Source organism: Mesoplodon mirus (assembly GCF_964341445.2).
Source record: "Mesoplodon mirus genome assembly, chromosome: 11".
Classification (NCBI taxonomy): Eukaryota; Metazoa; Chordata; class Mammalia; order Artiodactyla; family Ziphiidae; genus Mesoplodon; species Mesoplodon mirus.
The window spans coordinates 99,881,674-99,894,050 of record NC_138987.1 but is presented as its reverse complement, the minus strand read 5'-3'; the positions used below and the strand labels follow the sequence as shown (position 1 = coordinate 99,894,050).

At 50.3% G+C, this 12,377-nt stretch overlaps 1 protein-coding gene across 1 annotated transcript in view; it reads right to left on the bottom strand.

Moving 5' to 3' along the window:
• The window catches only part of IQSEC3 (IQ motif and Sec7 domain ArfGEF 3), a gene marked incomplete at both ends in the record, with an annotated part of 89,732 nt that extends 81,692 nt beyond the window's left edge, over nucleotides 1-8,040 (bottom strand). Inside the window, one exon of the mRNA XM_082636254.1 lies at nucleotides 7,505-8,040. Within this exon, the coding sequence (XP_082492380.1) occupies nucleotides 7,505-8,040 (536 nt within the window). The remainder of the gene's footprint in view (nucleotides 1-7,504) is intronic.
• Between the last annotated feature and the right edge of the window lie 4,337 nt (nucleotides 8,041-12,377).

Sequence of the window (12,377 nt, the reverse complement as noted above, 5' to 3'; positions counted from 1 at the left end):
AGTGCTAATTCTCTGCAAAATACAGTGGAGGTGAAGACCATTTAGACTCTCAACAGCGTCCCCCATGAGCCCTTCAATGCCTTATGAGCGTCCTGCCCTGGCCACTAGGCATCCTTCTCCCTTATCAAACCCGCCCTTCAGAAACGGCTCAGATAAACTCTGTCATGCTGAAGTGCAACAGTCTAATAGAGCCAAATGTGTTGTTTTTTTCTCCTGTCCTAGGAGAATCTGCATTTTAACAAGGGGGATAACCTTGAAGTACCCAAAGGAATCTCTACTTGTGGAATTGCTGGCATAGGCGAGATATTCTGGAAGGCAGAGAGACCTCCGTGGAATGCCTGAAGCCCCCATAACTCGCGGTAAGTTTGGCCATGCACACCCACGGAGCAGTCCTGACTGGTCCTCTTGGTCCCTCACTATGTTGACGAGAGTACTGGATGAAGAGTTTAGAGAAGCTGAGTTCTGTACCTAGTTCGGCTACTAACCAGTTTGGAAGCACTAGTCACTTCTGTCTCGGGCCACAGTTTTCTCATTTGCCAAATGAGAAGTTCGGTCCAAATGACCTAACAGGACCTTTCCAGCTCTGACATTCACCTGACTCCCCAGAGGGGCTGGGGGACCCTGGTCCAGCTCCTAAGGCCCTCCAGCCCCTGCAGCTGTGGCCCAGAGGAAATGACCTGCCACCATACAGCGTGAGGGTATGGGGCAGGGGGGCACTTCTCTGGACTTGGACAGGCCTGCAGGCCCCCTGTCCACAGAGCCCGGGCCCCAGCTGGCGAGGAAAGGGAGCGCTCAGCACAGCCCAGGCATCAGTATCGCAGAGTTACATAATCCTCCAGATGGGATATTCCAAACAGCAACAGCACGACAGCCTTTGCCCCACGCCGTGTCTCAACACACACACACGCACGCACGCACGCACGCACGCACGCACGACCACCTTGCCACCCTTTCTTTTCCTTTACCCTCTGGGCTTGACCAGGAAAAGCAGAGTCCTCCGCCAGCCACCCTCCCCCCCAGCCTCCACCAGAACCCCACGTCGGGTCAGGCCTCCCTTTTCTCGGCCCCTCCCTGCTGTTCTGTGTCGCTTTCTGACCTCAGAGTCCTGCAAAGTGCGGTTCTACCTTCTCCCTTCCATCCCAAGGATGGAAGAATTTGGAGCAGTGGATTTAGCTTTCATCCCAGCAAATGGGAGGCCGTCTCCTGGTCCAGACTCCGGTCCCCACTCTCCACTTTTGTCCTTGTCACGTCTGCGTGCTGGATGAGACTGTAGTTTCCCCATTTAGAAAATGGATGAGGTCATTCTCATCCCCATGGGGTGTTGGGTGGTAGCTCAGATCCCTTCAGTGTCCTTAAGAGAAGTGCAAACAATCTGAAAATGCAACCGAAGAAATTTAGGTTGGGCTTAAGGAAGCATTTCCCAGCTATACAGTTGTGAGACCTCATTATAGATCACTAAGGGATGGTGATTTGTCCTGCCTAGCTGCATTTTAAGGCAGGCGCCCATTCACATATCTGGAATAGCTTGGATGCACACTGTCCAGAGGTAGGGGAGTGGTTGAGGAAAGGTCACTCTAGAAAGGTGGCCTGGAAGAATTCCTGAAGGAATCCTGAACCTGGATTCTCCTCGATAGCTATGGTCTAACTCTGGATGAGCCTTGGGCCCTGGTTTCTTTTTTTTTTTTTTTTTTGCTGTATGCGGGCCTCTCACTGTTGTGGCCTCTCCCGTTGCGGAGCACAGGCTCCAGACGCACAGGCTCAGCGGCCACGGCTCACGGGCCCAGCCTCTCCGCGGCATGTGGGATCTTCCCGGATCGGGTCACGAACCCATGTCCCCCTGCATCGGCAGGCGGACTCTCAACCACTGCACCACCAGGGAAGCCTGGGCCCTGGTTTCTTTATCCATAGACATGTTACAATACATTGAGCACTTACTTTGTGCCTGAAACAGTAAAAAGAAAAAAAAAAACTATCTAATTTTAAAATTTTACAACAACCCTTTAAAGTAGATATTATTCTTCATATCATAAATGAAAAAACCAAGGCTCAAAGAAGGTACACCGTGAATGTAAGGTGTCCCAGCTGGTAGGTGGTGGAGCAGGATTCATACCCAGGTATGCCTACCTCCAAAGCCCATGTTCTGAACCACCTAGATCTTGAAAATTCTGTGATTCTGTGGTTTCCTTAAGTTCCTCTTGGCCTGAACAGCCTCATTTCTCCCTCCCTCTACTCCTGCCCCTGTCTGTTTGTTAATGCCCTCACTGCCTGAAATGGAGAGGACCCCTCCATTCCTGCGTGAAAACAAAAACCCTTTGCAGCCTGTGTGGGAACCCGCGCTTTGTGCTTTTCCAGAAGCAGAGGAGGAAGGCGCTGCAGTGGCCCAAGCCTCGGAGATCCTGCCAGATGGCCTTGCATTTGGGGATCTGCCAGGTGCAATGAAAGCACCCCCAGGTCCTCTTACTAAGAAACCCCTTACGTGGGACTTCAAGATCCAAGCCTCTTTCCAGACCAGGGTCCAGCTGCTTGTCCTGGCTCTCCCCACTTTTTCATGTCACCCTCCCTTTCATTCACTCTCCCCCCCAGACCTGACCCCCATCTGCCGTTTTTCGTTTTTCGTAAGTGATCTTTGAAACTCAGGCCGCATAGATATTTGCTGAATCAGCAGGACCAACTGCTGCTCCTCCCGCTGGGTTTCAGGCCAAGAGGAAGACGCGCCAAATGCCTGTGCAAGGGCCTCTGGTGTTGACTGTGTGGGCCCAGGAAGGGCTCCGGCTAGGAAGGAGATGGCGGGGGAGCAAGGCACACGGGCTGCTGAGCAGCAGGGGGGCCGTCGGGTTTTCCTGAGGCCGGGGTGACTGGTTTCTTTTTGGATGAGAGGGAGGGAAGAACTGTGGTCCAGGCCCTCGGAGAGGCAGGGGACAGCAGATCGTCACAAGTGCCTGCTCCGTACCAGCTGCTGAGTGAGCAAAAGACACCCACGCCCTCCTCTCAGTGAGCCTTCATTCGGCCCCCTTTTCCAGGTGACCAGCCCAGAAGTTCTCTCCTCGCTGAGATAGGAAAGAGAAGGAGGGCAGGCAGGCCAGGGAGCAAGGCGGTAACGTTGCTTCCTCAGCAAGAAGGGCTTTTGGCCGCAAGGCAGAGATCTCCTTCCCCCGTTGATGGGTTTAGCCTGGTCGGGGGAGGGATGGTGGGGGGAGGGGCTGTAGGTCAGAGGGTGGGATGGTGAGCACATGTAGCACAGACATCTCTGGATCGACTCCCCCGGCTCCGTCTGGCTTCCAGCTCTCCTTGACTATCGCTATTCCTGACATAAGCCCTTGACGCCAACCAAGGAACCCTTCCCTCTGGGCTCTGAGCATGCTTTGTACGCCCACCCTCTTAACCCCATTCTGTTCTGATAGAGGATAGCTCTGGGCACCTGCAGTCTGCTTCCACTTATTTAGATGTTTCTAGATCTGTGTCTCGAGTGTGTTGAGCAAGGACTGTCGGCGTCTTTCCTGTCTTTTCACAGCACAGAGTGCAGGATTTTGAACGGACCGGACGCTTGATACAGTAGAGTGGACTGACAGACAGACTGTCATACTCTCTTAATAGCTCCCAGGAGGGGCCAGTCTTGGCTGTCTGCCACCTCCAGGCAGACAACCCTGACTCAGTAGGAGCAGAGATGCCGGCTCCAATCAGCATCTCAGACAACAGGCTAAAAAGCACATCCAGTGGTCTTCCTGCCGTGCCCCGGCCTCCAGGTAGCATGAGACCGTGGTGCTCAAAAGATGACTGAAGATTCAGTTTATGCTTAGGATGGGAGCAGAGAGGAAGAGACTTCCCTACGCAGCTTAAATGGAAGCAAAGGATGGAAGGAAGAAAATACAGGAGAGGGAACATATCTGAGGGGAGGGAAGAAGGGTAAGAGCAAAGAAAGGAAAAGGAGAAAGGGGGAAAGTAGGGAGGAAGAGGAAGGGTATAAAGAAAGACAAGGGAGGAAGAGGAGAGCACAGGAGCTATTCGGACTTCATGGTCCCTTGGAGGTAGGGAGCCCAGGGTAGGTGCTGAATTTGAATTATAAGGCAAGAATCTTTGCCACCCTCCAGTAATCCTCTGCCTGTGGGCTTGGGGACTTGGGCAAACACTGGGACCCACTGGCTCTAAGTGCACGGCTGGGTGGGTGGACCAACACGTGCTCAGACAGAGAAGTTGTGGCCCCACTGAAGCCGGGAGCTTCAGGTCGGGTCATGTGCTTCCATGACGCGGAGGGGATTTTGCCAGGTCAAGCTGAGGCTCTGGCTCCAGCCAGGAAAGGGATAATCAATTCTGTAGACGCTGTGAGCCTTGATTGAAAAAATAAAGAGGAGGAAGCTAGATTGCTGCTCTCATTAAGAGGCAAAGGCAGTGGGGGCTGGAGTTTAGCCAGAGCCAGGAAGCAGCAGAGAAAGAATTTTAACCCCTCGGGTGTCATTCTTCCGTGATGCCTTTGAGCTCACTCACACCCACGTTGTTGCTTCCTTGGCCCGACCTCCAAGGCCATCACCTTCAGTAGCTCCCTCAGCTGAAGGAGGGAGAGAGGCCAGGCTGCATGTTAATGCAGATCTGATGACAATTAAACAATCTATTATTTCCCAGCCCCAGGATCCCCAGGGCTCCTGCCTCTCCTGGATTTGGGGAGGAAGATGCGTTCTGGGGCTAAGAGATAAGCTGTGTGGTGAGATAATGCATCTCATGCTGCCTGGCCCCTGGTAACCCTCACCCACCCCTCAGCAACCTCACCAGAGCTGCATTCTCAGCCTAATGAGTCCCGAGAAGGGGAAGTAAGAAATGAGAACGGATTTCAGCAAAATTACGACCCAGGGACCCCCCTCCGCCGGCTCTTCCTCCTACGTCAGCATGCCCAGTAGAGAACTGATTCATCAGGGAGGTCCCCAGGAGAGGCCCCAGGGAGAGGGTTGCTGGCTCAGCTCTCCCTCTCCCCATGTCACCCGATCCATGGAGAGGTGCCCCTGCCTGCCGCCTGCATCTAGCCCTACACCACTGAGAGGCTGGGCAGAGGAGGACAAGACGTGCAAAACTGGGGTCGTGGGTGGAGAGCAGGGTGGGGCTAAACATGTAGTCAGCAAAGATGATTCCTTCCTGAGATTCTAGGGGGGGAAACTTGGATTGAAGTTAAGCAAAACAGTGGGAAGAAATGGGTGATCCAAAGGGCATTCAGTCCACCTAGATATCCATGATTTCCCATGCGAGCGGGGAGGGAGCTGCAGGAAGAGGGAGGAGGCGTGCGTGTCTGAGCTCTCTAAGTCTCTGGGTGTCCAGGCTTGGGGAGCAGGGGGGAAAAGCTGGAGGATCTGGAGAAAGGAAGGAGTTACTGCTGGGTTTAACCTCTTGGTGCCTGGCACAACTTCCCACGTGAAAGATTTCCAAAACTTCCACTCTCTTCCACCATTTTAACTACTTATTTTTGTTCTGCTCCCTTGGGAAGCAAAAGCAGGACAAGGGAGAAGGAAAGATGAGGACACGATGGTTGCTCTCCAGTTTTGACATGTGAGGATGGGTAGGGATCCAGGTGATTCCTACAATCCCTGGATTCCCAACAAGAGCACCTGAGCAGGAGAGCTTCGGCTCTGTAAGCCACCCTGGGGGCCACAGCAAAGTCCTTATCCAAGAAAAATGACCTTTCCTCAACTGGTCTTGCCCACACAGTCCCCTGAAGGAATGCAAAGAATGTGGGGACGTGGTGGAAGAGGAGGGAGACACCAAAGGGCATGAGGAGCGGAATCAGGAGAAGAACCACAGTTCCCATGAAGCTGTGGCTGCCCTCCGGGAAATGGAATGGAATAGCTGCCCATATTTGGGGAAAAAGCCACATAATATCTTGTGGGTTTTTTTTCTGTTTTTTTTTTTTTTTTTTTTTTTGCCTTTTGCCTTTTGCCTCTTGCTGAGCCATGGGCACTGAGGGAAAACTGACTTTCTGCTTTTTCTGCCAGATAAGGAAAAAAAACCATTAAACCGAAGGAAGGGCAAATGGGCCATTGAGGAAGGTAGGAAGGAAAACCACATCTTGGGACTTGCATCAAATGCTGCGAGATCCTCCTGGATCTTCTGCCTAAGGACCGAAAGTTCTGGTCAAATCTACCCTGTGTTCTGACCCAACTTGTCTAACTCTGCAGTAGATGTGAGGAGAAAATGAGTCTACATCAAATCTTCACAAGTAGCCCTAGACTAAAGCACGCCAAGGCTGCTGAAGATGATTCTTGGCTCTCCACCCTTCCCACCCCCGCCCCCAACTCCCTTAGCATCCCCATAGTCAGGGTCAGGAGCTGACTAGGTTCCGATTTCCCGTGAGGTGTTCTATCACCTGTCTAATCAGAGAAAGGAAGCTGACATGGTCACAGCCTTCCCAATACAGAGGAGAGAATATTCCAGTCCGCTTTCATCTCTTCTTCCCGTATCTCTAGTTCATGGGCATTGGGCATAAAGAAAGAGCTTGAAGTCCTAGAGTTTCTCATCAGGGGCTAATGAGCATATTTCTCTCTGGACCTAACATGGGATTCCAGTCATCACCAAATAACCAAGGGGAAGCAAGGTTTGCAGTCACCAGCCACAACAGAGATTTAAACAGGAATTCCATCCAAATACCATCTCCGTAAGCCAACTGTCTCTCTCATCATTATCCCCTTTCCACGACTGCTAACACCCTGCACAGAAATCCTCCTTGAGTCAGAGGAAAAAGCTATAACCAGACTGAATCCTGACACTATAAAGGGATCCTCTATGGGCCTGGTGGGTTGTTACCTTGCACCCCTCTGGGTCTGTGGGCATTCAGAAGAAAGGTGCCCACTCAGGTCAGAGCAGAGTAAGCGTCCCCAAATGAGCCATTCCTGGCTTGGACTCCCACTGCATCACTTAAAGAGCCACCTCGTTCCTCTGGGAAACGCTTTCTCCCACCCTTCCTCTTCCTCTGTCTCCAGCCCCCCACCTTCTCACATCATCCTGCCTCTCAGCCTTGTGCTCTGCCTTCTGAATCCCCTCAGACCCCAGGTCTACCGTTCCTGGACCCTGCCCTTTTCAAAGCTCTCAACATGTCTCTTTGCCAAGCCTCTGTCTTTTTCGTAGCTCACTCTCCATCCGAATAATTTTACTACCCAAACTCCCATCCAGATTTTTCCTAACTTGAAAAGATTCTTTAACTGTTCTCTTTTCTTCAGTTTAATCTGCCCCCCAGTCTTGTCCCCTTTAAAATGTGCCACTTTCCAATAACCCTCATTTCTTTCCTCCTTTGCCCCCAGTGACGGTTGGGATACTGCCGTCTGCTCCAGCACCTCCCAAGCCCTCTCCGACTCTGATATCATTCCCTCCTTTCACCCAAGCCTCCTTGACACACTTCTCCCCGCAAGCACACTGAAGGCCCTAGTCCTTCGGTCTCCGGTGCACCCCACTTCCCCCTTGTCCCCTCCTCACGCCCATTTGCTTCCCTTCTTCCCGGCACGTTGGTCCCCGTGCCGCCTTCCCCACTCACTCGGGTCTCCTGCTCAGGACGCCCTTGCCGAGGGCGGCGGGGGATTTGTGCTGAAGGAGGGTTCCAGCAGCGGCGCAACAGCTCGGGGGACGCTCCTTCTCCTTGTCGGCGACGGCCCCGGGCCCCGCCGCCGGGTGCTGGTGGGGCGGCTGGGATGCGTGAGCCCTGCCGCTGGGGCCCGGCTGGGGCTGCGCCAGGAGCTGTCCTTGGTGCTGAAGCGGGGGCTTCTCGGGCGCGGTGGGCGGGAGCTGTCCGTGGTCCCGGATTTGTTCCTGGGCCCCGGAGGCGGCGGTGGCCGGGGTGGCCGGCAGCGGGGCCGGCGACGGGGGGACGAGCCCGGGCGGAGGCAGGGCTTGCAGCAGCTGCTGGTGCTCCCACAGGCTGCGGTTCTCGGCGCTTAGCTCGTCCAGCCGCCGCTCCAGCTCGTCGATGCGCTGGCGCTGCGTGTGGATGAGGCTCTGCTGGTTCTGCACGATGGCCGTGAGCTCCTTGAGGTAGAGCACGGCGCGCACCGGGTTCTCCAGCAAGCTCTCCATGCCGCCCGCCGCCGCCTGCGCCCTGCCTGCGCCTGGGCGGGCGGCGGGGAGCGCGAGGGCGCGCAGGAGCCGAGCAGCCCCGGCGATCCGCTCGCCTCGCCACTGCCGGCGCCGCGTCACCGCCACACAGACATTCACACACGCACGAGGGGCGGGACCGCGGCGCCAGGGCCCACCCCTCCCCCCCCCCACCTCTAAGCTTCGCGAGGAGTCTCGGCTTCCTGCAGGGCTGGCAGAGGAGCAGGATAAACGAAGGGACCCGGGATGGATGAGCGGGATCTGGCGAGAAAGGGAAAGCCGGCCAGGCGGAAGCAGCGGCGCCGGGAGGGTGCGGTGGGACCGGTAGGAGAGCAGAAGCAGAGGAGGAAAGAGGAGGCGGAGAGCGCGGCTGGGAGAACGAGGAAGCGCAGAAAGGGAAGGCGGTGAAAGGAGAGAGAAGTGTATTGGACAGAGGTGGTATGGAAGGTCACGGGTTCTTTTTCCTATGTCCAGTCATCCCAGAGGACGGGGGTCCCCCTTAAAGACCTTGTGAGGAGAGGCCACACGCTCGGCAGTCTGTCCTGCTGGGGTCTTCCCTGGATCGGGAGGATCAGGGGACAGTAAGGAACCCCAGAGGGAACATCTGGTCCTACTCCTCCAGCCAAGGAGAAAGTTCGGGTGGGAAGGCTGTTTCCACTGGATTTTCTCTGGGAATGAGACCTGAGGACAGTTTGGGCCACTCTAATGGGAACACAGACTAAATAAACAGGGCCCTCTGTGTCACAGGGCTAATGCTTCCAGAAACTTCTTAAGAGAGCATTCTGTCTGGAAAATATTTATGAAATGGAACACTGTGCTAGGTGGTGGTAAGATAAGGATGACTGGGACGGACTCTTTGGCTTCTTGAAGCTTCTGATTAAGTAGGAGAAACAGGTAATAAATAGTTAATTTCAATAGAAGGCGGTAGTTGTAAGTGATAAGATAGAGATTGCCCAGAGCGCTATAGGAGCCCAACAGCTTGGGGATTTGGGAAAGCTCCTTGGAGGGAATAACACTTGAAGTGGGAAGGATTTTCTAGAAAGGGGGAACAGCATAAGCAAAAGCTCAGAGATAGGAATCCGCATGGACTGAATCATTCATTACTTTCTACAATACAGGTACATAAAACACACACTAAGTGCCAAGTAACGTACTAGGAACTATGTAGTCTAGCCCTAGCATGGACCATAAGTTATAGTTTCTATAAGCAAGATTACAACCTAGTAGAGTAGATACAGCATGCACATGAATATCTAAAATACCAATCAAAATTTCTGTAAGGGCTCTTCAAGCCAAGTGCCATAGGAGTTCGGGGAGTGGGAAGCTGTGTTTGACTATGGTGATCTGATAAGGAGGAAGCGTTATTCAAGCTGGGCCTTGAAGGATGGAAGTGTTTCAACAAGTAGAACAGAGGAAGACGGGAGATACGTCAGGCAGCAGGAAAAGACTAGGGAATGGAAATAGAGCATCTCCGTTCAATCCAATCTGGCAAAAAAATGACCCTTTTGTCTGGGCTATGAGTACCCTTAGCATATCTGTTGTACTGTTGTATCTTCCACACAGGTGGGCCACCAGCCTCCCTGTGGACCTGCTGTTCCCCCCCCAGAGTAGGCATATCTGTTGGTACCACGTGTCCCGTGAGCTGGGCCAGCCAAGCCCATCTGGTGCCAGACTTGAATGACATTATGGGAAAGGATCTGTGCTCTGCAAATAAATATATTGGTTTCTCTGCACTTGTGTTTTTATGTGCTTTCCTCCCATCCATTTTCCTAGCAGACTTCCTTTTGTAAAGAATGCATGAAGGAAGCTTAGCCATAGCTGAGCCAGCTTCCAAGAGGAGGCTTTGGTAGTGACCGGTGTTCCAGCTGAGGAATGGAGGTTGAGGGGTGGAATGAGAGCCCACAAAAACTCAAACACTTTTCTTCTGAACTTTCTTTGCTTGCCTAGTTGATTTGTTGTCTGAATAAGAGTTGGGTGTTCATAGAAACCAATACTGTTTCTATAAGCAAAACAGCCTGCAGCATAGTTCCCTATGGAGCTTGTTTAAAACATAGATTTCTGGGCCCCGTATTAGTCCTGCTGTGTTGGAATCACTTGGAATGGGGCCCAAGTGTTTTCATATTTTTAATTGTTTTTGTTGCATTTAAAAAAAACGTTATTGGGTTACCACTCACATGTAATAGTATGTACCCACTTTGAGTGCACGGTTCAATGAATTTTGACAAATATATACACCTTCAAATCAAAACTTCCATCACTGCAAAAAATGAGGTTACTACCTCATGCCCCTTTGCAGTCAATTGCTGTCATCCTCATCCCCAGTCAGCTACTGATCTGCTTTCTGTCAAGACAGATTAGTTTTGCCTGGTCGTGTAAATTTCATGTAAATGGCAATCATAGAATATATACTCTTTTGTGTCTTCTTTTTTTTTCCACAGCATAATATTTTTGAGGTTCATCTATTCTCTTATAGGTATCAATAGTTTGTTCCTTTTTATTTCTGAGTAGTCTTCTATGGTATGGGTATACCATAATTTTTCTACTCACCTATTAATGGCCATTTTAGTTGTTTCCAGGTTTTGGTTATCTTGAATAAAGCTGCTACGATCATTAAAGGACAAGTCTTTGTGTAGACATATGTTTTCATGTGTTTCATGTTTTATGTTACATGTGTCTTATCAAGGAAAAATCTAGAATTGGAGTTGCCAAGTCATATACTAAATATATATATATATATATATATATATATATATATTTAACTTAATAAGAAACTGTCAGATTGTTTTCCAAAGTGGTTGTACAATTTTTTATTCTGACCAGCAGTATGTGAGAGGTTCAGATGTTTTGCATCCCTGCTAACGCTTGGTATTTTTAGCCTTTTTTTTTTACTTTATCAATCAGGAGTATATTAATATGGCTTTAGTAAGTATTTCCCTATTGACTGTTGCTGTTGAGTATCTTCTCATGAGCTTTTGGCCATTTGGCCATTATCTTCTTTACCCACTGTTTCTAGTGAATTGTTTGTCTTATTTTTGAGTTGTAAGAGTTCTTTATTTATTATGGAAAGTAGTCTTGGCCAGATGTATGCCTTGCACATATTTTCTCCAGTCTATGGCTTACCTTTTTTTTCTTAACATTGTCTTTTGATGAGGTTTTTATTTTGATGAAGAAAAATTTCTTTCTTTCTTTTATAGTTCATGCTTTTTGTGTCCTATCAAAAATTCTTTGCCTGTCCCAAGGCCAAAATCATATTCTATGTGTTCTTCTAGAAGTTTTATTGTTTATGCTTTTATGTTTAGGCTTATGATCCATTTCAGGTTAATTTTTGTGTTTGATATGATGAGTCAAATTCCATTTCTTCCTTAAATGTTTGACATAATTCACCACTGAAGCCATGCCAGCCTGGAGGTTTCTTTGTGGGAAGATTTTAAACCACAAATTCAAGTTCTTTAGTATATATGGGGCTATTCAACATTCTCTTTCTTTGTGTATCCATTTTGGCAATTTGTGTCTCTGGTAGGCAGAATGACCTCCCAACGATGCCTTTGTCTTAATCGCCAAAACCTGTGAATATGTTAACTTATATGGCAAAAGCAACTTTAAGTATGCGGTAAAGATAAGGATCTTGAATTGGGAAGATTATTCTGGATTATCTGATGGGTCCAGTGTAATCACAAGAGTCTTTGTAAGAGGGAGTCAAGAGTGTCAGAGAGGAGATGTGACAACAGAAGCAGAGGTCACAGTGAGGCAAGTGCTGTCTGGAAGCCAGAAGGCAAGGAATGCAGAAGCTGGAAAAGGGAGGGAAACAAATTCTCCTCCAGAGCCTCCAGAAGGAATGCAATCCTGCCAATACCTTGGCTTTAGCGAGGTGAGATGCATCTTGGACTTCTGGCTTCCGGAACTCTAAGATGGATGGTAAATTTGTGTTGTTTTAAATGGGGGAATTCCCTGGTGGTCTAGTGGTTAGGACTTGGCACTTTCACTGCTGTGGGCCTGGGTTCAGTCCCTGGGGAACTAAGATCCTGCAAGCCGTGAGGCGCGACCAAAAAAAAAAAAGTCACCATCTTTGTGGTAAACAGCAGCAATAGGAAGTAGATATAAGTGTCTTTTAAGAATGTGTCCATTTCATCTGAAGAGTCAAACTTATTGGCATGAAGTTGTTTGTAATATTTTCCTATTAGCCTTTTTTAAAAATCTTTTTTAAATTTTATATATTTATTTATTTTGGGCTGTGTTGGGTCTTCATGGCTGCACACAGGCTTTCTCTAGTTAGGGCGAGCGGGGGCTACTCTTCGTTGCGGTGTGTGGGCTTCTCATTG